General features: G+C 37.1%; 1 protein-coding gene across 3 annotated transcripts; it reads right to left on the minus strand.

The window, feature by feature from the left end:
• Positions 1-1020: 1020 nt before the first annotated feature.
• LOC105338457 (protocadherin-11 X-linked) lies at positions 1021-16390 on the minus strand. 3 transcript variants are annotated; one of them, XM_011443588.4, is made up of 5 exons: positions 16069-16390; positions 7217-10208; positions 2400-2550; positions 1659-2130; positions 1021-1432 (listed from the first exon to the last, which is right to left on the minus strand). In XM_011443588.4, the coding sequence occupies exons 2-4, from the start codon at positions 9908-9910 to the stop codon at positions 1838-1840; spliced, it is 3138 nt and encodes a 1045-aa protein (XP_011441890.3). In that variant the 5' UTR covers positions 9911-10208; positions 16069-16390; the 3' UTR covers positions 1021-1432; positions 1659-1837. The 3 variants fall into 3 exon arrangements, with proteins under 3 accessions (XP_011441890.3, XP_011441889.3, XP_034303886.2); XM_011443587.4 differs by lacking the exon at positions 16069-16390 and adding an exon at positions 10410-10568; XM_034447995.2 differs by lacking the exon at positions 16069-16390 and adding an exon at positions 10436-10525.
• Between the last annotated feature and the right edge of the window lie 6695 nt (positions 16391-23085).

Genomic DNA, 23085 nt, shown 5'->3' on the forward strand with positions numbered 1-23085 from the left:
CCGTGTTTGTTTGTTAAAGAATGCATACTATTTTGATTGTTAATAGTCCTATATCATTATTATTGAATAATCGGGCGAAATCATTTGTAATTTTATGCCTTATACGAGGAATAGACCCCGCGTTACCTTTTACTAAATAAGTGTTATCAATATTATTAATCAGTAAATAATGTCACGGGAAAATCATTCGAAAGAATGACAATATTAACAAAATATGTTTCTTAAAACAAAAGTTTGATTAATTGCCATTTTGCTACATATGCTGTGCATTTATATGCAAAATGTGTTACACATTTGACTAAATTCATGAAGCAAACAATTTTTCGATTTCGGCATTTTTTTTTCGATAAAAAACGGGTTTAAACTCAAACAACAGTATATTTAGTCATCCAGGGTTAATAAGGAAATAAAACAACAGAAAAAAATGTTCATATATCGATAAAACAATGTAAGAAAACGAACAGTCCTGTTTCTCATACAGTCGCGTTGACCCCGTGACGTCACAGTTCATCTCGCGCCAAATCGGCTTGATTCAAAACTCGTTCAGGTGTGAAATCGGGTTTTCCCCAAATATCTCGAAAACTACTTATGCGATCGCTGTAAAATTTTCAGGATGATGTTTTTACACATAGATCTTCATTATATCAAAAATTGACCGGCACTGCAGGTACCCTTTAAGTTTCAAGTATAGTTGCACAAGCTCGCGGATTGTAATATATGACACCCAGGGTCGACTTGAAGTTTTTGTTCGTTCTCCTGACAACCATTCTTATATTGTGTGACCGACTGGCATTAGTTACAAGAAATGATATTTTCTTAAAACATTTAAGTAATCATCGTTGCAAAGGAGTGGAGCGGTGTCTGTCCTTATTTGGGTAAATAAAACTTTTACCCTCAACCCTGGACAATACCCGTCCTAGATAGGTGTTCTCATGTCTAGCGCGTGCCGCCTTCCTCCAGACATCACGTAGATATGCACCATCACGTGACTACATGCAAAAAAGTAACCAAAAGAGATACTGGGATTTAATGTTTTTTATTGATATCACAGACAATGCGACAAGATTATAATAATTCACGACCATCATAGTGACATAAATTAGACCTGATTTCTCTAAGGTTCAGAATTGTTGAACCGTAAACGTCACGCTACACATTGAACTAAAATTGACACTTTTGCGGATTCCTGAGAGCGCCCAGAAGCAGACGATTATTAACATGATGGTACTGCTGTAACGACGACCAGCGACGACATAAAATCTGCTCTCCTATTGGTAATGACAGCCCGCGGGTCTAATTGGCAGATTCCGAGAACTGCTAATAAGGAGTCGGGTTCGGAGTGGGAGACAGTCTTTCCTTCCGGGTCATTTGCATGCAAATATGTCCCGCATCCACGTGAACAGAAGAGTTCTCTCAAGAGGAAACTTCTAATCTATCAGACAAACGAAAACAAAATGAAAACAATTATTATACATTAGTCACTTCATCATTGTAAGACAACTATCCAAAGACAATTGTTTTTCAAAGGAAAATAGACATACGGCGTTTTATTTCTATTTTGAAAATTCTTTAATGTTTAATTAAGATAAACTAACAACAATTCTTATCTTCTTTAAAAATCTATGATATCCTATATATGTCATCCTTATTTAACGTACCATTTTGCTAAAAGTTGAATTTTTATATGTGGCGGGTCTTTGACTGGTCCAGAAACAGCAAGCGCATCAGTGCATGATCCAAAGGGACGGCATAACGCTAGTCATACACTATATCTAAGTTCAAACATTCATTCAAATATAGAAATATCACAGAGATGCTTTTGTTTGTTGGGAACGCCCTATACGACGTTACCCGAGAAGAATGGTGAGGGAATTTCCTCCATGGTGTGAATTCCGGAAGTTCCGTCACTGTCCTGTTCTTGAAGCCGAGGCTTGTCACTAAAACTAAACGTATGGTGAATGTCATAACTCGTGCTGGGGCGATTGTGAAATCTAAAATTGTTCCCAAACGAACTTTCGGTCCTCGTAAGATTTATGGGAGATACCGGGGAGGTGTTATCCGGAAAAAAGTTGGTCGACCTTTCTTGATGAGGAATATTCAACTGATAGGGTATATTGTTTCTAACCTTTCCTGAAAATGAATAGAAAAATTCGGTTAGTATCACAAAACACTTCATTTTAGAAGAATATACAAATAAATACAGTCAATCAAAATATATACTTTTACATTTACATGTGCTATTTCATTTGTACAACTAATAATTTTGTATTTATCAGGAAAATTTACCATATTTGCGGAGTTTCAAATAATTTTCAATTGTGAGAGAATAGAGAAAAAAGTAAGCCTTTTATTAACTTCATTAAATGACAAGCGTTGAGAGTTTCAGTGTGACGTGCTACCTTTCCTGCTGTGGTACAGCATCCCTCTGCCCACTCCGTCACGTGTTTCGTCATCACTTAGGCCCCGCCCACTGTCACTGTTGGTGGAGTTCATAGAGCAATTACTCTGGTTATCGTCAATCTGGTGGCTAGGGAAGCTGGGGTGGGGCTCCTACAATGGAGAAAGCAATCAATGTATATTATGATAAATCAAGTGTTCAATTAGACAGGAGTTTTGTGACCAAGGGCCTGCATGATGTAAAGATAACAAACATGTTCATTGTTTGGTGCATCTCTACTGAATGGCATACTATAGTATTATTCGGAGCGCCATGCAAATTGGATTTGTATGATTTGGTAGCCTAGACATGCTGCCTACAAGCTTTTGCAATCAACTGTAATACCCGGATGACCCACGATGTAGGTAAATCCCCACAGTGACAAACGCTTCCATTGGCGGACAGTTTGTGACGTAATGAAATAGGGAACGACCAATATACTCCCCAAGTCCAAAACAGTTGTAAAGACTCTTGAAACAACCAAACAATACAATATGAAGCACCCAAACTGCTTCATACATGCATAGTAAACGGAAGTAAAAGATTCCATATGCCCCCAAAAATTTCAAAATTGAATTGCGGAGAAAAATGCCAAACGGATGCAGTATAATTGACAGGCCTGCGATCCTGGCTCTAAACCTGTTAACTATGTTCCTGTTGGGTCTTTTTTGCACTGCTTGCACTGACAAAATATGGACACGTGTAGTTCTGCATGACTGCCTTTCTACAAATTCCCGTATCCAGAGTCTGTCTATCACGGGGATTTGAAAAGAAAGAGGATGAAAACGGGGAGTTGGGGCGATATAACAAGAATTCCTTGTCTTGAGTTGTTTTCTATTTTGAACGTTTTATTTCCGCACAAAACAATAGAGGTAAAGAGTATAATCACATATGTTCTGGATTTTACTGATTCTAAAAAGGTCTTCTGGTTAAATCCCATGATTTATGAATTGGGGATTTTATGTTTTATGCCAAGTACTTTTTAAAAGTCTGTGTGAAATGCGATAACATATTGAAAACCGAAACTTACAACGCAACAAAACAGTTCGTCTTTTTTTTCCTGATAAAATATGAAATACCAGAATCAGACAAGCAGTGTCATTTTAAACATGTGGTAGATGATGAACACACAAAAAATTATACATTTTCTCTATATAGAATCACCGATTTCTTTTGCTACATCTTTGCTGAAGTATTCTGAAAAGATTATACACGGATTTGAAAATTATAGGCGAAACGAGATGATAAAAAAAATGATGTACATCTAATATATAATATCTCTCTCTGTGATCTATTCTATATTCCTCGGGCTTTTCCATACGAATAATTTATGCAAATAGCCTACATTTTCTTTCCCTTCACCTTGTAGCCCAGGTAGGAAGAAATCAGATCAGGTATTAGATAAACAGATCAACAGCCTATGCACCAGGATTTACTTGTTCGGGGGCCCATTTTTATGCATAATTCTGATGTACAATGTTAGATGATCATGGATGAACTCCGAGTAATTTAGCCAGAAGTTACACGGACGTTTGCTGCATTGAATGTCAGTCTGATGGGCAGACTACTACACAAACGTTACGAAGCCATATTTGCAAAACAGTTATTTCTTGAAAAAAATATGATACGGAATTCAACCAGCAAAATGTATTATACATTGTGAGAAAATCGTATGTTATCTAGTAAACATGATCAGAATATGTGTTTTGAAGAAATCTTTCCGTACCCACGCATTAATGGAACTAGTTTTATAAATTTTAAGAATTTTGTAAAATAAAAAAAATTCTTGGAATAGGTAACCGCGTTTCCGGCAAAAAGACGTAAAGGGGGCTTTTCATGGTACATATGAAGCGGTTGCCTCTTATTTGAAATCTTATGTTTAACACCATTGACGTTTTAACGTTCCATCATTTCGAAGAGAACTCCTCAAAATGTTTTGTTATTCCTGCATTGCAAACGGTGCAAAAACATGTTCACTTAACCCTGAAGGTTTCACAAATTAACGAAACTTTACAGCATATGAAATATGTGGCATGCCTAAAAATTGTGCACATAGGCAAGAATTTGTCAAAACACTCCTTTTTAATACATTGTGTATGCTAACTTATTCGGCTGGTGCAAAAAAATGTGTAAATCCTTAAGAATACATTTATATTTATTATTTTACATAATTCTGCCGTTGCAGAGATATATCCAGTTTAATGACTAACACTATCTTTGCTTGTTTTCTTTTGCATTCGCGTTACTGCATATGTTGGGATTTCACAATCTGTATTTTCTATTATTGGCTTATTTGCCCGTCTTAATGACTTCGAAAGATCAGAGAATTATTAGCAGAAGCATAGTTAAAGGAATGCCGGTTTATCCCTTCATCTCAAAATCCGGGGCATCGTGATGGACATTTATTATAATTTTTCTAGATCTGGACTCCAAATCGTGATGGCTTTTTGCAGAATTGATTTTCGTCTTGTTCTCGAGGCTACAAAGACTATAAAAAACGCGGAGTGACACGGTGTAATGCGGTCCCTTGAGATCTCCCAGATGCCAAAGAAAGGTGAACGAAGAAACTGACCCTTGGTAGCAATACATACATCTGTTCAGACACAAAGCTAAAATTGTAGCCACTGCGGATATAATCAAAGATCTTGGTCATTCCCAGAGAACCAGAACTAAGGTTTTGGAGAAACTTTGGTGTTGTCCATCATATAGCCATCAACACCCCATGGCACCTAAATTTAACACATGCGCTCTTGATGGAGCGGAGCAAGAGTCTATCAAGAATTTAACAAGCTTCTTTAATACATATTATATTGACATGCGATATATTTTAACTGTGGCTTATCGGGGGATAAATAGCGGGGAAATTGGCCGATATCTTATCGGAGTTCGACACCATGTCGACTTCATCGTGTTTTACCATTAATTTCGCAGTGATCCCCCTTGATTTAACTTGCCGATAACTCATCTTGAGGTGTGAAACGTTTGACTGATAAAATGATGAAAAATGAAATCCTGTTTTTACTAAAATGAACAACCACTTGTTCTAGGGGATTAAACTCTCCTACCAACAGTGCTATTTGTTAATAATGTTGAGCGGTGCTTTCATATCTAAAACAATGGGCCAATTTCTTTCTCTAATTTTTCATAAAGATATGAATTATTTGGATGACCAACCGCCGGCGTTTTTCCTTCGATGAATTTGATCGGTCTGATTTCAGTTTGGTTAATTAAATTCTGTTTGTAGGCTTGGGAAAACATGGAGGAACTAGAGAAATCGAGCTGATCTCAAACCAGCAGTCTTGTTCTCTGTCGTGTTCAATTTTCGACTGAAGTAGATTCTAATGTTTTCAAGATTACGTGGTATCATGAACGGAAATGGCAAAAACCAAACTTCAAGGCAAAAACTCAAGTACCCCCTATTCACAAATAAACGAGGGACATGGAGCCCCCCTCCGACCCCCCGTCCGGGCGGGCGTGCGTGTTAGCGGGTTTACAGGAACTGCAAGGATGCATTTCATTGTATGGGTTAGTCCCAATCTGAAACTGTTCAAGTTGTCTAAACAAATTCTGTCTAGCATTGTCGACAAACAAGCTTAAGTCTAAACACCGTTTGAATGCTAGAAATTGGTTTCACGTGTGAAAACAGTTTATTTCAATGAGGATATGTAATGCGAGAATTATTTCCTGGGGATCTGGAACACTGAAGGATTTGTTCGGAATCCCTCCAAGATTTCTAGTAGCCAGATCTTATTCAAAATCAATTTCGACTCTACTTTTTCAATATCTCATTTTAGCTCACTAATGGCCGAAAAAAGAACAGTTAAGTTCTTTTCTATTCTGTTTTAAATGAAAGAAAAATCACATTCAATGGCAGTTCTAAGACGGGAGCTACTACGAAAAACATTAAGAAGTACTTCAATTCTGGTTAAAATAATGAAATACAGATTTACCTAATGCCAAAGGATAAATTGCCTTCAGAATTATTGGATGGAAGGGGAGAGATGTTAGAGATTTTAAATTTCAATGTACGATGTATGTCCATTTTAAGATTTACGCCCTAATAGAGACCCTGGGGTATTGCCTTACTTCTGTAGCATAGAGATGACTGATTCCGTGATGATGAATATGTTTATTTACTGAATAATCAGAGAGTGACTAAATATTAACAATGAGTTTCTTACACTGGTCAATCATTTTGATCATTATCGCTGATACGTGTTAATAAAGTACCACCTCGTCTATAGGGAGCATAACAGGGCGTTACATAAGGGCCTTACACCGCCAAGGACAGCTAGATATCAGCCCCCTATCCCCAACCGACTTAACATGTAAATTATTCATCTCAACCGAACAGCCAACGTCCACTCCCAATAATGGCTTAACTTCGATTTAATTAGATGAAATGGTTCGTGATGTGAAAGGGGTTGCTCGTTACAGGTGCGACAGGTATGAATACAACAGGTATTAATTGAAACACTTCTGTGTATGGCCCTTTGTCAGTGCTGTATAACTCTCTATATGGATAACATGACCGCATCCTGGTCTTATTTAATAGAAACAGCTTTTACAAAGTCGGCCATCTGAACAGTGTATAATCAATACGATACTCTCCACACGAGTCCTACAAATAATCTTATAATATGTTTTGATCTTTTCGTGTTTAATTACTTTTGATGTTTAACCTAAATTTTGATATATAAGACATGCATGTAGTTCAGTTCCATGACAGATGTGGTTATTTACATGAAGTTACGTGTACAATAATGCTTTTGAACTTACCCCATATACTGGGTTGGGGACACTGAAGTTGGTTTCCTCGTCCTTGGTATACGGGGCGAAGGTCACTTGATTCCTCGGCCGTTTCTCGATCTCCGAATGATCAACATATCTAGAAATGTTTGATATTTTCCTACTCGTGTCATCTGCCCCTTCGATGTATCTATTTGCAATAGATAACTTATTCACTTCCTCAGTGGTGTCACTTGGAGAGGAAAATGTCTTTTCTACTTTTACTATGTCTTTTTGGTTTTTACGGTTATGGTCTAACCATCGGATAATGCAGATTGTCAAGATGATGAAGCCAGAGAGGGCCAAGGTCACGGTCACTAACACGATCACTATGGTAATGTTTGTTTGACTGGTGGAGTCCAGATAATCAGCTCCGGCCACTCGGACAAAGAACTCCACGCGAGTCGCCTGAAACGCTGACCCAAGATCCCTTGCAACAGCCACCAAGCTGAAAGTTTGACCGGAATATTCCTCCAGTCCTTTCTTAGCGATAATATCACCCGTATGATTGTTGGAATAAAACACTTCAGAAAAATTCGCACCCTCGATGCTGTATGTTATTTCACCATTTTGCTCCTTATCGGGGTCCACTGCCCGTATGCGAGCAATAATCGCCCCTGGTTTTGTGTTTTGAGACACCAAAACTGTATTGTTTGTACTAGAAGGGAAAACAAATTTAGGACTGTTATCGTTTTCGTCGTCGATGGTAATTTTGACTCGAGCTGAGCTGGATTTAGGAGGCTGGCCCTTGTCCGTGACGAACACTGTAAAGTCGTACACCTCCTGCTTCTCCCTGTCCAGAGACATGGTGGTCTTGACCACGCCATCCTTAGCGACCTCGAAGGGCTGAGTCCCACTCTCGGCGTAGAATTCAAACTCTCCGTTGACCCCCTCATCAAAGTCCCTGGCAATTAGTCTCCCCACTACAGTACCTGCTGCCTTCTGTTCCGATACTTTAAATAGAAACACTTTTTCCAGAAAAGCGGGAGCGACGTCATTTTCATCAATGACCTTGACCATAACAGTAGCCGTTGACGACAGGGGTGTGGGACCTTTGTCGGAGGCGATGACCTTGAACACAAATGTGGGCGTGGTTTCACGGTCAAATGTAATACCGGTAGTCACTTTGCCAGTACTAGAGTCTATTGCAAGTTCATACTGCTGAGTAACGTTATTTTGCAGTAGCTGGTACTGGACTTCGCCGTTCTGTCCTTGATCTACATCGGTTGCTTGTACTTGTATGACCTGTGTTCCTTTGCGATTATTTTCCGGAATACTTCCTTGATAGATGTTGGAGCTGAATTTTGGCGCATTGTCGTTTGAATCTAAGATAATTGCCGAGAATGTGTGAGTTGAGGTCAAGGACGGAGTCCCGGCATCTCTGCAGACGATTGTAATGGTATGATTGGGCAACTGTTCCCTGTCTAATGGTTGAGCAACAGTCACTTTATACTCATTAACTTCCAGTCTATCGATTTTGAAATACGGATAGTCAAGCATGCAAGTGACGTAACCATTCATACCGGAATCCCGATCAATGACGACGACATGCGCAATAACAGCGCCGACGGACGCGTCCTCAGAAATACGAGCAATGTCTGACGTCGGCAGAAGTGTGACGTGAATCTCTGGAGGGTTATTAGCAGAATCTTCGACTAAGACCTTGACCGAAGCTTGTACGGTCAAGGGTTGGTCACCAAGGTCACTTGCCTCCACAATGACCCGATACGGGTTCCCGTCGTTATAAGGTAGAGGCTTTGCAATTCTTAACTGGCCAGTGATTTCGTCTATTTCAAATAGTTGTTTGATATTTTCAGATTGGTGATTGCTTAATCGGTACCTTATTTCCGAGTTTTTGCCGCTGTCAAGGTCGGTTGCCTTCAAGGTCAGTATCACAGATCCCACCGGCTCATCCTCTTTCACCGACACATTGTAGATCGTGCTGCTGAGCATCGGAGCGTTGTCATTGACGTCTGTTATCCGGACATTCACGAGTAACCTCTCTGACCTTGGGGGATTCCCGCCGTCGGCAGCAATGACGACGAGGTTATAGGAGTCCTGAACTTCCCTATCAAGTTCTTTATCAACCACTAACTTCACAACGGATGTACCGTCGAGGTTCTGGACAAAGCTAAGGGAGAACGGGGAGTCGGATTGTTCTAACGTGTAAGAGTTCAGTGTATAATTAGGGCTAGTGTCTGCATCTTTGGCACCGTCGATTGTGAACGAGTTACCTATGAGTGTGGACTCAGGAATCTCTAGACTCATGGAACTTCTCGGAAACACCGGAGAATGGTCATTAATGTCCTGGATATAGATGACGAGCTTGATTTTTGTGAAAAAGCTTCTTATGGTGGATTTTGCAGAAGCCTCGAAAGATATCTTGCACACGGCGGTAAAGGGACACAACTTTTCACGGTCGACAACTCTAGCAGTGTAAAGGTTTCCTGATGTCTCATCAATTGTAAACATAGAAACATAGCTTTCCCCCGACAGAAGACTGAACTTCAGTGTTTTAAAGTCACTTTCAGTCATCTGAGATCTAAGATTAGAGTCCATTGCGACGTTCCCGATGTACGTTCCATTCGGAGTTTCCTCGTCGATGCTGTAGACGACATTGATATCTTCCCCGACGATACAGGATGCGAAGATGGAGACACTTAGGAAAACAGAATACATCCGCATTTTTACGATTTGTTGAAATTCCAGGCGCAAAGATTTAAATCATATCTCTTCAGCTCTGATGCTACACGTCCGTTTAGACACTGAGCGATTTATGGGGATTTTCATTTTGATGTTGTCAATGGAGATTCGTTTTCTTTGACACTGATGTTATCAAAATATTTTAAACACATGGTAGCACTAAAACAATTCATAACCTCTCACATCATTTAGCTGTCAAAATATCTTTACCCGCAACTTTAAAAAATACGATAGTGCCTCTCTTTCTTTCCCTCTTTCTCCTAATGAATCGTCTGCTCTCCTGTAAAATGAAAGCAATCATAAATATTTACATAACATTGCAGGCAATAATACTTAAAACAGATCAACAAAGTCAAAATATTTGCCAGTTAGAAATTTAGCATGTGGTTGCGAGACTGTATACAAACAAGTGGCCCACGAACGCGTAAAGTAATTTACATGAGTTCCTTGTTTCGCACCACGGTAGCAGACCAAAATTTACCTTTCTATTGTACTAGAAAATCACACCTAATTCACAGTAAACCCTCGGAAAAACACAACTGTCCACACATCAAAGTTCTCTTCTCATTATCAAACTTTTTGTTGCAGTGCAATTTCATGGCTTAGTCACGCCCCCTATCTATTTACTAGCCAATGGGAAATCCCGCTGGCGTATTGATGCGGTTCTCAAGCACGAGGCACTCAGCGCATTTACTATGATAAATATCTTGAACATTTAATCCTAGTATCATCGTATTGTCAATTATCATAATACCCCTTTCACAAATATACCAGCACTTGCTTCACCATTTGTTAAAAACTTTCTAATTCCTCATTTTGCTTTTCTACCTTTCGCTTGAAACGCTGGGCTCCATCTAATTAAAATTCTTTTTAAGCCGATCGAGAATCCGATTTTCATCATATGAGTAACAGTTATATTGCAAGATAAAAGGAGAAATTTTTGAGGACATTTTTAAATTTTGTATGTTTTAAATCTTAGACCCAGTTACCGCCCCCAGGGACACTGGTGATTTTAAAGCGGTGGGAATAGAGCATTTGTCATCAAGTTTTAAACACTTTGAACGAATTAAATTTAGACCAAATCATTTATAAATTGATTCATAAGAGGATGAAAATCTGATCTTGAATGACCAAAGCCCGGATAAGCGTAAACAAAGGACCCAAAATCATCATGGGGAGGTCTCGACCTATCCAAACAACGGGAAAGATACCAACTTTATGTACCTTTATCAGCACCCGATTTTTTTAAGAATCGGACTTGGATCATGCGAATCAAAAAATTATCGCTGTAATTTAAGACGCATGCAGGATAAACGAGTATGAGACCATTGTTTTAGACCGTTTAATAATAAAAAGGATACATTTAATTTACGGAATTGACACTTTAACTGATAACTACCGAATTCAATGCGTGTGAAGATTCGGAGACGCGCCAACTAAAAACTCATCAGCTTGCGATAACACGTTCTGTGGGAGTCCATTGTTTTTTGGCTCGAAGGTTGAAGAATAAAAAAAGGTGACGATGGCGAACTGAGATTAGATAGTCTTAGTCATCTCCCAAGATTTTCTGAATAGAACTTTTTTACGAACCCGGTGTGACAGTAAATATTGGGCTCAAATCAATTCTACCGTGCAAATATAATTAATCTTATGACTTCAACGAGCAAAAAGGGTTTTATATCACCGGTTAACATTAAGATGTCCCACTTTCAACAGATTTTGCAGCAAATTTCTATAAAATAAAGAAGTTCTTGATCCTTTTGTGTCAGTAAATATTACAGTCAATCCAATTTGGCTATGCAAATATTATTAATCTGGAGATTTTATGGTTAATCACGGCGGATTCCTTGACCACTGTCCGTGTGAAGAATCGATGACGGGGGATAAATTAATTCCAGGGAGGGGGCACGTGCTTGTAGAAACAAAGACGACACGTAATTCGGTCCATGTCGCGAGGGTTGGTGCAGAAAATTTTATTAGCAGAGAGCAAGCTGAGATGAAATGCAAGAAGTCTAATCATTTCAGCAGATGCATTACTACTTCTAAGCATTCTTAACTTCAGATAAATAACCTTTGACAACCTCAATGAATTATTGCTAATACTATCACATTTTCCAACACTTTGTTTTCGCGACTGATATCCATATCTAAAAGGTTACTGTTCGTTTTAGAGGAGTTAGAAATATACCCAACAAAGCACTTTTAATTATCGATAAAAGAGAAGGGGGTTGTTTTGGTTAATTATTCGAATAACGCGAAACACACCACCCTATTGTTCGATAAAGAACCGCCAAAGATTGTGGAAGGGGTCTGGGATACCTCCACTGAGAAGCACTGCAATCTTCTTTATTAACCAGAAAGCCAAGACTAGCTAAGGTCACGATTCAACCAAAAAAACTGAAATAAACATTTTAACCCAAGTTTTGGTCTCAATCATGGGGTATAATTTGGTATTCAGAATACATTAATGTGTATGTCATATCAAGACTGCCCAGTGTATAATTATATACCATACATCATGAGTGGATTCCTTTTTATTTTACTCATAACAGTTATAGAATTTCAGTTTGCATTTCAAAATGTCAGGTACATTTCTAATCCAGGTATTACATTTTCGTATTGTTTTCAATGTCTATCTGATATAGAATCACCTGGAGAATGTAATTCATTGTAAATGAAACTTTTGGGTATCCAAGACAACGGCCCTCTCTTTTTGATTTTATCGGGCAATGGACGCAGGGTCGCTCGCCAGAGTCATTTGTGCATCCATCCGTGTCAGGGGTGACAGTTTCCATTACATAATTCAGGTCTTTTCAATTTTCAGACAGGTAGATAGCCCAGGTAGACAACAGGTGTCAAAGTATATTTGTGCTTTACAAACTGCGATTTCCCCCTCAATTTCTCAAGAATAGAAGTGAGACTGTTTTCATTACGGTAGCTTAAAATATTTTTCAATTTCGATCCAATTACACGGTTGCATGAATAGAACTGTACCAGTGTTGCTCTTATACCACGAACACCTTCAGATATTTTACACCCCGTGAATGCGACGATTTTCAGTTTATTTAACATAAACTCCCCTATGATAACAAGTCGGTTGACAAGGATACAATTCTGTTAAATAATTTGCATAATTTAACGACTCCCGTTACCATGATAATGCAAGTTTTCTTTACAATTGACGTTTCTTTAGCAACTAGACCATGCACAATAACAAGTATATACCCTCGAATGATATTGCCATTTTAATCGTATATAAAAATTATTTTAAAAAAATACCCTGGAGTAAAATTCCAGTAATAATTATCTGATAAAACGGTTATTTGCAAAGTTGAAGGACTTAAAAAAAATTCCGGTATACTCCGTACTTTACTGCTGTTTATAGATTCGTTTGGATCGTTAGTGTGGGGATTTTTCTGCTTTATTCAGACCAATTATTTTTGACGTTTTATCCATGCATTGGTCATGACAAGACCTCGTAAGAAACTTTGCACTTCCGGCCTGCTGAAGGTGATAATGGACGATAAGTATTCATTAAGTCAATCGTTGGTTGACTCGGTCACTGATAGCAGAGATTGAATTCTATGTATCCTCTGTTTGTTTTGATAATGTCAGTAAAATAGGGAATTATCAGTTTTTTCTTCAGTAAATCATTCTGAAGACGCTACATATATTAGTGGTTGGGTTTTGTTTTTTTTGGTTTTTTTTTTTTGCAATTCAGCTGAGGGTTATAAACTATGTTCTTAAATCACACGAACACAAAGTAATGGAACAGCTCACGACCTCTGACCTCCACAGTATAGATCTCTATGTCTTTTGTTCTCTTATCATATAAAAATATTGATAAAGCGATTGTCTAAGAAACAAAAATATGTTACATAACATGCTTTCTGTGAGTCACACATAACAAAAGAATGGTTGTCAGCTCTACCGATTTGTTATGATTGTTTTCCTAAAAACCCATCATCTGATGATCTGATATACTGATTACAAATAAAAAAAAAAGTGGTGATCATTGTACAATAGTACCTGAGGCAAAAGAGTTGTCTAATTTGTCGAAAAACCCCGAGGCAGTTCCGAGCAGCAGGACGCGATGCACACTGATTAAATCAGGTGCAATTCTTAACACCTTTATCAGATTTAACTTCATTGAAACATCAATGAAGAACAATAAAGGGATCAGTGGTACATTTCTGAAGTCATAAATATTTTCATACGGTTCCCGTTTGTTGTAAACCGCTAACCCATAGACCCTGTTACCATTCAAAACAAAGGCGTTTTCTATAAATGTTTGAAATTATGGCGGATGTTATCTATTTGATGAGGCTTTCTTAACTCGCGACGGAGCCTTCTAAGTCGCCAATATTCCCCTCCATCTTAAATCCGTGTCAACGAGCCTATAGATTTAAACCGAGTCTGATTTCCAATTCATGTCTACCGTAACAGCAGTACAAGCAATTCATCAGTTTGTTTAGATAGCTCCAGTTAATTATGTGAGTTCTTCATTTCAGTCATTCCTATGTCATGTTTGATTCGTTAGCCACTAATCTCCAGTAGAATTTATCCACTACAAGGCTTCTCCTTACACTGTCCAACAACCTTCAAATGCCAGAATCCCCAGAGAATTCCAATAAGTTTCAAATTGGTATTAATGAAATCCACATTTTGATGTACATTGTACATGCAGACTGGTCTATTATTGACCTTTATACGTTTTTGTATATCTTTCTCTCTCATTTGAATCTCTTTTGTATAAGAATATAAGAACAGCGCTAAAATATGGCATCACTTAAATGCCATTGCATGAAAAAATCATAAATGATTATGCAAATACGAAAAGTAATGTCTGTCATATTTCAGGAAGTTGGGTGGATAACAAATTGCAAATCATATCTGCCTTAAAATTTTCATTTTCCTATAACTGTATATAGGGCTCTTCACCTCAAAGAGATTTCATATTAATGTCTAATAATGGCCACAACCTTTCAGCCCTCTTGATAAAATGAAATAGAAGGAACCCTATTCCCCAAAGAAAAAGAAGATAAATACAAAATAAAACAGATCAATCTGTTGGTCAGTGTCTCTGATTTTTCTGCTGTCATGTCGTTTGAAGGAAATAATGGTGGTCGCAGCTCGTACACGGTGTAGGACTATAGGTGTCACCTCGCCATGTCTTCTACAAGACTTGAGGGGGAAGACAAGATTTACTTGACGCCTGGGTCGTAATTTACATGATGTGCTGCTCATAAAACCCGTCAACATGCAGAAAGGTCTGTCCATCGATTATTACCTTCACCAAGGGGACAGATGTGCAAATATTTCTTGCACATGATACGCACACATGCATGTACTATATATCGAGAAAATGCTATATCGTGTTATGTCATCATTGGTTAACATTAAAAGTGACAAAACGCAAATTACTCCAGATAACACAGTCTTGTCTATGCAGGTTGCTAACCTAAACCTTTGCAGATATAGAAAAAGCGCATCATTTGCCAACTCGAAATAAACCTGAAGATTCTTATAAGAATCGAAAACATAAAGCGATGATACATGTTCGTCTGTTGACTGAACGCAATACCACATAATGAGAGTTTTTTTTACTGGTTTGGGTTGTCGATCCATAAAATTAATGAATCGCCGACATAAACGAGGCGATTTTGGCGGGAAGACTGTGGCTTACTGGTAAACGTTGGCCATAAACGCAAAAATAAACCAAAATGGTTGAGACATACGACACGACTCTCCCCATCTACACACAAATCCTACTTGTTTGGCTTGATAATCTTAGTATATTTATATGGGATCCTTGAGAAAGACTATACATTTAATAAATGAGCATGAAGAATACACTGTTCCATGGTATTTAGTGGAGCAGAGGCCCATAGAATACTTTCTATTCCGATATCATATGATCATACTGGACCTACTTTACATATGAAAATTATAATTTTCCCTTCACATCCCACAAAATCTTTTGGAAATGAAAAATACAACAAATTCTCCAAGAAATTCTACAACGAAGACAAACTACACTAAAGAGGTCTTTTAAAAAATCATACTTAAAACTTTGCAAAAGCATTTAAGCGAGTTGCGGATAAAATTCGACTTCATTTACAAAGTTAATTTGTACTTACTTTTTAGAACAGGGCTTTTTCTTTCGTTCTCTTTCTTTAAGAATCCTTATAGACCAGCTTCCTGGTCAGTTACAAGAAGTCACTGATTAAAACAGAGTCCACTAATCACCCGTGTCACCCCACAATGATCTTATCTTCCCGGGTCGCGCAGAGGGTGTCAATTGTCACACCCCCATTTGTCAAACGATAACTTTTACACCCGTAAAAAAAGTCGATTTAAAAACTAAGACAACTCTGTTAGTAGACCCCAGCAGTGTAAGACAACTATATGGTTGTCCCGGGGCCTCAGTGGTCCTGGCTGTACAGAGCTGGTCGGGCGCCCCAGGGGGAGCGATCGGTGTACGCTTGATTGACAGTACAGTATTGATGCGCTGACACGGACATCAATCTCTCTATAACACAGCTTAATAGGCACATAATCATTATCTGTTTACCGAATACATATATATGTGTATGAATAAGGAACCTAGGAAAACAAGTGCACCCCCGATCTTGTACGTAAGCAAGGTTGTTTTGTACCCAGGGGATGGACAGGAACTGGCGCCGGGACCCCTGATTCATACTTACATGTACTCGGCTCAGAAGGATTTGGCAGGGGTGGGGGGGGGATAGAAAAAGAAGCGGGGGGGGGGGGGTAAAAATGAAATAATGATATGGCGCAGATATCGGTAAACAACTGTTAAAATACAAGGATGGGGTTTTTTTAATCGTAAAATAATCTAGTTCAAATTTGACATTTCACAAACAATGCCTTTATTCTTTCTCTATCGTATGTGATGGAATGGAATCTTATGTTTAATGCTGAGTTCTGCCATTTTTTCGACGTGGAAGGAATTTTGATTCCTGACTCTTCGCGTGTGTTACGAATGATTCTGTAATCAAGCTAGATTAAAAACCGATTACACGACTAAAAATAAATAAAATGAGAGAAAATAATCAGTCAGATATTTCAATTAAAGAAAACAGTATTAAGAAACTGTATACGCGAGCTGAATTTTTATATCACGTGGTCTTTGTCATTCAACAAAATGAAACAGCACTTTTACATGTTACCCTGCAGTTCGGTACGAGCTTCGATAAAATCGACGGATTCACTTATTTTTACAAGAGAACAAAAGAAGAAAAAAAACTTTAATATCTTTGGATTTATAAGTAAATTGCGAACGAAATCCCAGCTTCACCAATTCAATCCATCTTAATCTTCTGCGTGTATCGGAACCTGACAGCCCCCTCTCAATTCAGGAACGATATCAGATTCTATCTAAAGCCCATCTTATTTTCGCTGAAATACTGTCTATCTAGTTTACGTCAAATCCATACAATTTTTCAAATGATGTAATCGAGTCGGATAACATCTGTTTTTGAAATAGTTTAAATCATGTTCCTAGGTTACTGAAAACTATTGTATGGAAAGAAAATTTATGAATGCTCTGTAGTATGAAAACCGAAATTCTGACTAATCATTCTTTTCAAAGCGGGTTCTATTTTGACAACATTTACACAAACTACGAAAGTTGTGAATTTAGTAACAAAAACTTCGCAACAAGTTAAGACACTATTTAAATCTTAAACCCCCCTTTTCATTTATTCTGGATAATATTTGTTTACAAACATCAAGATAAAGATGTCTTCCATTGTATCGATATCTATTAATGACAGGTCATCCGAGTCTTTTGAATTTTGTTTTTCGTCGAATGTGATATCATCTTTTTGTAATTGTTAAATCCCTGATCAGTGGGTCTAAGGGGATTATACTAGATTTGAAATTGATTATACTTTTGTAGTTTGAACAATTTAGATTTGAGCTGTCGATGACGGGGCAGTTTCAGCAGGTGGGGCTGATACCTGTACTTGTCGTCTGCTGTGATCGTCACGCTTGGTTAGGCCCGTCTACAGCTGACCTAACATTGAGGCGTGTCCTTGTAAGAACTGTCCAAACGATCGACCCGCTGGACACGCATCAAACTAAACCGAACTCTTCATCTCGCCGCGCGAAAAAATCAACCATATTTCATATAATTGCAAGAAACAAATTCGACACACGCAAAACCCTAACCGGAAGGTAAAATACGTCCAAAGAGTCTGTCGTCTGAATGCAACGATATTAAAAATCTACGCCATGTCGACTGCTTTGAGAAAACATAAATAAAAGATGATTGGATTTTCTATCGTGTCTTAGGGCACTAAGGTTCTAGTTTCATAAAGTCATGCTTCATTATAGATATTCAAGACGTTTACGCATACTCGGCGACTTTGATGTCAATACAGCCCTTTTTGTTGGAGATGGAGGAAACTTCAGCTTCATACCCAGAGGTTAGGGGTTAGGTGTCCGTTTGCCTCACTAACGATCCTCAACAGTTCTTTGACACTCGTTGCGTTGCTTTCGTGGTTTGATTGTTTGGCATCCGACAGTCTATATATCTGGAATGTTTTGTTTTTTATAAAGAATCTGTGGAAACTTCGAACATTCTCACTTCCTCTCTGCTTTCTGTCTCCTTGGGTGTTTTGGTGACTGATTGCTGTGCATTGTTTTTCTCACACATTTCATCCCTTGCGTCACACCTGACTTCTTGCTTTGATCTTTCCTAACCGTGAAGCTACACACTGGAAAAGCTCTATTTTATATTCTATAATCGGGCTGGTATCGTATAAGTCCTTCAACAGTTTGTTTCTCGTCGACTTGGAAAACCTTTATCTTTTTACTTTTTTTCAAAACCGTTCCAGATTCTGTCTCACCAGAAGTGTCAGTCTGCAAAGAAATTGAAATGCTTGTTTGTCTAATGTTATCAGTGACTTAGTTCTGTTTTTAGTACACAATCAGACGCACTCTCCCCGTCGTTTGTTATAATTCTGTTGAAATGGTACTGATGTTTTTAGACAGGAACTCCTTGAGACTGTTTCATCAGACTCAGAGTTTCATTGACTGAGATTCTGTGTGTAACTCTTCATGATCGTCTAAATCAGACATGTACTTATCTCCAGTATCTTAGACCGGTGATCACGTGATCAGTTGATTGATTCGTTGTCGTTGATTTCATTCTTGTTCTTTTTGCATCACTCAAAAATAGAAGAAGGAGCACATTGCCTGCTTTTAAATGAACTTTAAAAAGAAAACCAAGATTTTTTAACGCTATTTTCATCTATTTGATACTGAAAGTTTCATTTGATTGGTGCCCCTATTATATTGTGCTTAACTCATCGTCTTTTCATATCTGGATAGTAAGATACTATTTGGATAAAGGGCACGGTTAATAAAGTAGAAATGAGAGTTGCCTATTTGAAGACAAGTGTTGGTTATGTTTTCTTGAGTATGATTAAAATGTTAAGTAAAAGAAAGAGGAATATCTGTTGTCGAAATCGGTAAGCAACACATATACTTCAGTTTTGAGTCAGATGCAGAACTTACTATGGGCCTGATATAACGCAATAAGACTGCAAGTTACATGTACAGACGAGGGTCGGAGTAAAATAGAATGAAAAGTAGATGGATGGGAGATGACAGACTATATGTACATGTTTATATAGTGTCTGAAATATAAAACATCGTGCTTGTGGTGTAAAATTGTCAAGTTTAATTAAGGGCTTAAAGGTGTGATTTTCAAAGGTATCGGTGCTGAATTATTGAGCAGAGGAGAGTTTCCTTAATTTTTTTTCACTAGCGAGTCATTCTAATAATGTGGCTCGAAATCTATTCGAACACACTGTCTTGTAAATTTTGAATTTACTAGGTGGGTGTAAATACACATGACATCTAGTTGTATGTTGTAAATTTTGTATTTACACCCACCGAGTAAATTCAAAATTTACAACATGACTACACCATTGAAATAATGAGGCTGCACATAATTATAATCATACGTCACCAAAGAGACATATATGCCGATGCTAAGTAACTTTTCCATGAAAATGTTCATTTAATTTGACTGTATGGAAAGATATGGGAAACGACATCCGAAGGCGACGATCTGGTTTTGACCAAACCGAGAAGATTGTCTCCCTTGGCTATTGAATATGTTAATAATCTGTGATACTGTGGAAGACATTACAATTAAATTAGGCATAACGTGAGTGCAGATCTCTTTTATAAATACGCTATGACCAGAAAACAATCGACGTCCACATCATTTCTTTGTAGGCTCTAAAGTTTCATATTGTCCAGACAAAAATGATTTATTCGGAGAACTGACACCGTTTCGTAATCGCCTGACGGTCTCGAGTATAATCATACAATATTCAGTAAACAGTAACACCGTTTTCATTAAATCTTAGTGGAAAATAATCTACACTGTGCCTGATAGATCACGAAAGGGGATTTTGGGTTTATCACTTTTTCTTGTGAAATTTGTTTGACACGAAAAGATAAAAAAATTGCGGCTTTTTAAATATTTTTTGTTATGGGCTAACAATTTGATATGTGTATATATACACCGATTTTGAGCTTCAAGGGATAACAATTACATGTATGTCTGCACTAATAGATAATACTATATTTCAACAAATATACTCTATACCAGTGGATACACATGCAGTAAGGGGGTACTGAGTACTAATAGGCAAAATTAGCGGAGATTTTGACAGGCGTCAAATGAAACTTTTTGGTAATATCCTTTTAATCGGGTAGATATATATACAGTACCTTATCTACCTCGTCGACTTCCAATTAACATCCCGGTTATATAACCGGGTAAAAAACTTCTAAGAACATAATACTATCATAATACATGACTAATATTCAATTTATATTATATCTTAATTTGCAGTCCGGACAATTTCATGATTAAGATCTGTACTTGTAAATTTCTATTATATAAGTTGCATTTAGATAAATCAGATATGCAGAACAGCATTGAGATTTGAAATTTATAACAAATACCATAATATTTGCTCTTGGTTAAATAAAACCATTTCTGCATATTACAATGTTTAACCCAAGTTGTATGTAATATGTATTTCTGATTTGTAAATGTTGATAATGCCTTGGAATTTTATTAATCACGTAATTATATAGCCGATGGGAGAGGGGGGTGGCAGGGGGTAGGGAAGTTTTTCAAATGTTCAACGAACTTGCAAATCAAGGTCGTTACCTACAGAGATTCATTCAGGACATGGGAACACCTGAGCAAGACTTGTTTCAAAATGAGCATATATTTCACGGATATCATCTATAAGATCAAGAGAGTCTTATTTTTCAACTGAAACAGATATTTTATATTTCTCATCAATGAAATACATGTGTTTCGTCTTTTTATGAATGTATTGCTGAGGTATGCACAGGTACGAATTACTTAAACACTTTTATGTTTATTACAGTTATACATGCGATAGACATTCTCTCAGAGAGAGAGAGAGAGAGAGAGAGAGAGAGAGAGAGAGAGAGAGAGAGAGAGAGAGAGAGAAGGGTTGACATATAATAATTTAATCCTTAAGAGATAATATGAGAGAGAGAGAGAGAGAGTATCGCGCAAATTGATTATTGTTGTAAATTGATTATTATTTTTTACATTTTTCATATTTAAAGAGAAGTAACTCGTTTTTAAAGACCCAGTTTTGAGAGTTTTAAAGATTAAAAAAGGGAAAATGATAAAAAAAATTCAATTGTCTCAAAGGTGGTTGATATAGTTTGATTGTCTTAAACAGTCAATGATATAGCAAGAACACATTTAACGTAAGGGGGAAATATAGTTTCGATTCAACAAGAGATTGTTACTACAAGATGATTTTGCTCAAAATAGCTTGAACAGTTTTATGATGAATCTACCCCCAATCTCTGAAAATCTATTCATTCAGGCGCCACTCTATTTTAATCGACTGCCTTACGTGCTTGGCTAATCAGAAAATCTACAAAATATATTGTTTACATTTACAAGGAAGTATCTTTTTATGAGTTATTAGTTTCGAATTCATTTTCATTAGCTGTCTTCACTTACAACAGCAAGGTTTTATATACAAGAAGATGATTAGGCTGACGTACAGAAGACAGTTACAACAATGTACTTATTGATATACATCAGTTCTCGCTAAGTTCAACTTGTTTTTATTTCCTTCCCTGCACTTTTGAACATGTTAAAATATTTCAAGATCGAAAAATTAAACCAAATATACGGATGTGTCAGAAAATTCTACCGCGTTGTTCTGAAATATTTAGAGTTTATACGCTGTGCTTGTTCAAACGTCTGTATTTGTCATCGTTATTTTGAAGATACGTTTTAGAACTACTGTAGGGATAAATCTTTCAAATTTTTAACTCGTAAACATGTATTTACCAAATAAGAATGCCATTTGTCTTACACTGGATAATATTGAATATAAACACGTTTATTTAAGATAAACAGATATTATAAATGATAGTCAACATAATCAAAATCTTAACCATAACATACTGTAACATACATATTTCAAAGTTTTTGAAATACCATATAAATTAAAAAAAAAATTAAAGATTGTTAAGCAACAACATTTCAGATAATTGGCTTGTAATAATAGAAATCAAGTTGTAGTTTTAGAAGAAGTTTAAGGTTCACTTACTACAAGTATACTACAGGGTTATTTGAAAAACGACAAGTTCAAATCAAAAGAAAATTATCTTGTCAAATAAATTAAGTTGACACTAAGTCTATTTTATGTTAATGTGGTTTTTAATGGCACGTCACATATCGCAATATTTGGGTTTTTCCACTTGTAATATATAAATTTTTATTTGTATTGGAAAAAATACGATTGTACTGATCCTTAAAATCATTTTTTTTCGCCAGAAGTAAATGTGTTTTGCTGAAAGGGTTTTAGAAACCAGCTTGTTGCTTATGACTAATGATAATGAAAAAGAACCTTTATTTTTTTCTCTTTGTACTAATACAAAGTATAATACAGATATCAAATAATTCAAATTTAAATACAAACCGATGAAACCAATAGTTATGAATCACCGCGCATCTGTAATCTTAATTCTACTCATTGTTTTAGAGGCATTTTGATCCATTCACAACTTTTTTTTCTTTTGGAAATCTTCATACTGGCGAC

Source organism: Magallana gigas, chromosome 2 (genome assembly GCF_963853765.1).
Source record: "Magallana gigas chromosome 2, xbMagGiga1.1, whole genome shotgun sequence".
NCBI lineage: Eukaryota > Metazoa > Mollusca > Bivalvia > Ostreida > Ostreidae > Magallana > Magallana gigas.